Source organism: Geospiza fortis, unplaced genomic scaffold, assembly GCF_000277835.1.
Source record: "Geospiza fortis unplaced genomic scaffold, GeoFor_1.0 scaffold112, whole genome shotgun sequence".
NCBI lineage: Eukaryota > Metazoa > Chordata > Aves > Passeriformes > Thraupidae > Geospiza > Geospiza fortis.
Genome location: NW_005054298.1, coordinates 20,134,976 through 20,138,544, shown reverse-complemented (window position 1 = coordinate 20,138,544; position 3,569 = coordinate 20,134,976). Strand labels below are relative to the sequence as shown.

Here is a 3,569-nt window from a genome sequence, read left to right as displayed (position 1 = left end):
CCGGGACCCCGCAGTTGTCACCGCTCCTCTCCCCTCCGCATCGGCCCGCTCCTCCGCCGCGTCCGCGGGCGAGGAAAAGTTGACATTTACTCTTGTCTGGTTTGGGGGCTGTAAAACGCAGAACACCACGCTGCAGTCTAAATTCACATTTCAAAGGGCTGACATAAAACTCTCATTAATAGAAGGCTGGATTTTGCAAACAACGCCTAGAATGATTCTTAAATATTTGGTGGAACGTTTAGGGGGACTTTAACAGGCTATTGAAAAAAAAACTGACAAGCATCCCATTTTCGAACTATGCATCATGCGCAAGAGCACAAGAACTTAGGAGATGCGTGTGACCAAGATTAGCAGGAGCAGCTCTCATTAAAAAAAAAAAAAAGGAAAAAAAAAGGAAAAAAAATCAGACCCGCGTTTAATCACAGGAAACATTCGGGTGTTTCTCCGAGAGATGAAACACGTATTCCCAGGGTCTAAACATTAGATGATGTAGGTGAAAAAAAAAAATCACGGCGAGAAAAAAGGTTGGGCAGCTATCGAAGCGCACTCCAGAGATGCTAACGACAAAGGATTTATCTTCGTTTAAATGGTTGCCATCAGCGTCATTATTACTAGCAAAGTTACCACTGAAGGGAGACTTTCCGACTGTCACGTCTGCCGAGCGCGGCAGCCCGTGTCTCCAGCAGCGCGGCCACGCTTCGCCCCGCGGCAGCGGCAAAGAGCGGAGGGATGAGCTAACTGAGCCACAGGTAACTTTGGCGAGAGGTTGTTAAGGTGATGTTTCTGATAGGACGGAGCCTGTAGGCAATAACCCCCCATCCATCATTTAATTCTATGATTATTTTTAAATTTTCAAATGCTTGGGTTTTATTGGTGGTGGGGAGGAAAGAAGCAAAGGGCTGGAGTGAAACCTGCAGGGAGAATGAAATGGATGCCCACGGAGTGTTTTAAATCACGAACGTATTTAATGTTCTCCAGTTATTTCCTTCCCCTATCATACCGTAAAACAGTCAGTATTTTCCCAGAGGGAAGAAAAATCCCGGGCTAGCTTTGTCGATAAGCAGGATTATAGAAAGTAAAAATGAGATCATATTTAAGGATGCAAAGAAGACAAAGATAATGGAGTTGTAATATACTACATTGTAACAAATATTTTAATCTCCAAGTAGCTGCTGTATGTACACTTAAATCCGGGCAGCAAACTTGTAAAGTCTGGCCATAAGGTTCGCGCGTGTGAGGGGGTGCGTGGGGGTGTCACTGTAAATTCCTAAATAAAAGTACTAAAGTGGTCTGGAAATGGGAGGGAAAAGTAAAGAGATATCAGCGGCAGGATGTTCTCGATCCTCTGGTCCTATTGAGCATTTCGCTGCCTTGTGATCTAAAATTCGCCTCAGAAATAATAATAAAGAAAAGTATTATCTAATATTTAGCATGTAGTTCTGTCCGAGGACAAATGAGAAAGAAGCTGCATCATTAGGACCTAAAAGGCAACAAAACAAAAATCAGAGCATAATGATGCACCTAAATGAAGGGGGAAATGTTGCACAGCTCATTTTATTAATCAGACTGTCAATTCCACCCCAGAGGCCAAACCCCAGAGCAATTCAAGCAGGATCTGATCAAGCTAAGGACAGGAGCTTTACTCCTCACTTCTTGTCTTTCTTTCTTTCCACCTGGATATATTTGTCTGCTCTGAAGCCGCCTTCATTATCCACTGACAGGAGCTTGTATTTATTTGCTTATAAACCTGTTACAATAAATGATTATTCGAACAGCGTCATTCGTACCTTAATGACGAGCACCACTTTTTGATGAATGACATTTCGGGCTAGAAAGGATGTATGGGTCATTTTGACCAGTCATTCCCTCGCTTTGGCATCCCACAATTTTTACACCTCCCTCAAAAACAGATAATAATATTTAGAGACACTTGCCGGGCTGAATGTGAATTAGCCCCTGCTGCAGCTCATCATTAGTACAGGACCAGCCCTGCAACTTTGACATTTTTTATAAAGCTGAGATGATGGAAAGAATAAGAAAAGAGATGATCCTGATGGAGAGAGGGCTGCACAGCCCTACAGCTGGCAAAAGGCTCTCGAATTTGTCAGACTCAGCTGGAAATGCGGTGTTGGAGGCCCTTGAAAATTCTCCGCACAGTGGTCGCCTCAGCCCGAGACTGACTGCCGCCTCCCTGCACAGCGCTATAGGGGACATCTCCGCCAAAGGCAAATTTGAAATAGACACTTTATTCAATCTCCAGCATCCGAGCAGTGAAAGCACTGTCTCCTCCGAAATCCCGCCGTCGGAAAGCAGGAAGAAAATCAGCCTTTATTCCGAAGTTGCTCAAGAGGCAGATATGAACAGTGATGTGGAGGTGGGCTGCTCCGCGCTCCGCTCCCCGGCCAGCCTGACTTCCTCCCAGCTGAAGGAAAACAGTAACAAAGGTAACTCTTCCTTTATCATCTTCATCTAAGTCCCGCGCTTTGCCAACCGGCTTTAAAAACCAGAGGAAACCCTTCTAGCCAGAGGAAACCCACTGCCACCGCCAAAGTTGCCGGCCTCTGCATCGGCGCTCTCTCTTCTGCGAAGACAGAGCTCCAGGCTGTAAAATATTATTACAATTACTGCTCTACCCCAATAGCCGAGACTGTCCTGGCAGCTCCTGTGCCGGTGCCTTCGTGTGTGTGTGTGCATGCCCAAATCCATTGTTATGTAGATATATATCCAGAATATAGGTGGGCACAAATATCCACCCACCTATATTTAGGCAAAGCTTTCCCCGTGTATTTCCCCACGCTCTTGGAGCTCTCGGCGTCTCTTGAGCTGTATATGAGTGTATATACATAGATTAAATTAGAGAGAGAGAGAGAGAGAGGGGGGAATGCGAGGAAACTGCCCGCATTTGACTGTGTGTGCCCTTCTCTGTGTATATGCAACGTACTGTCTGTGTCCACCTCGGGCTAATTTGGCATTGTTCACTTTTCCTCTGCTTGTAAGAGGCGTTTTGAAACAGCCTCGTCTCCTTCCCCGTTCTTAGAGGGGCACGGTGATGGACGGCGGTGGTTACTACTGCAGGAGGTGGAGGTTATTATTGGAGAGGTGTAGGGAGATGAACGGTGGATTTCCTGGGCGCCACAGTGCATGCCTTTTTCGTCAAATGTGCCAGAGAAAGGAAGGGATGCTCGACGTAACCCTAGAGAAAAAAAAAAGGGGGGGTGTTTATGGCTGCTTTTATTTTGTATGTCTCAAACGAAACTAAAGAACGGCAGTGGAAGGGGAACAGGCTAGCGCCGAGCCCGGGCCCGCCCCCTCTTAAAATAACTCAGTTACGAAGGATTAAAAAACCCCAATCTAACCAACCAACCAAACAATAACCAACAAACAACCTCCAAATCCAAATTTATCGATTCGGTTAGCAGCGGGGATTTGTAAGAATGACAGCTGGCCTTGAGCACCGGCGTAGCGGGCCCGGTCCGGCCTGGCTGGGAGGATTGGGGGTCCAGCGAGTCTCCCGCTCTCACCACCGTGCCCTCGCCCCGCAGGCTACGCGGAGAGCAGCCCGACGCCCA

At 46.9% G+C, this 3,569-nt stretch overlaps 1 protein-coding gene across 1 annotated transcript in view; it reads left to right on the top strand.

Moving 5' to 3' along the window:
- The first annotated feature begins 701 nt into the window (after window positions 1-701).
- Window positions 702-3,569, top strand: part of EVX2 (even-skipped homeobox 2) — a 9,117-nt gene continuing 6,249 nt past the window's right edge. Inside the window, exons 1-3 of the mRNA XM_031058465.1 lie at window positions 702-749; window positions 1,585-2,444; window positions 3,543-3,564. Of these exons, the coding sequence (XP_030914325.1) occupies window positions 2,021-2,444; window positions 3,543-3,564 (446 nt within the window). The 5' untranslated portion in view covers window positions 702-749; window positions 1,585-2,020. The remainder of the gene's footprint in view (window positions 750-1,584; window positions 2,445-3,542; window positions 3,565-3,569) is intronic.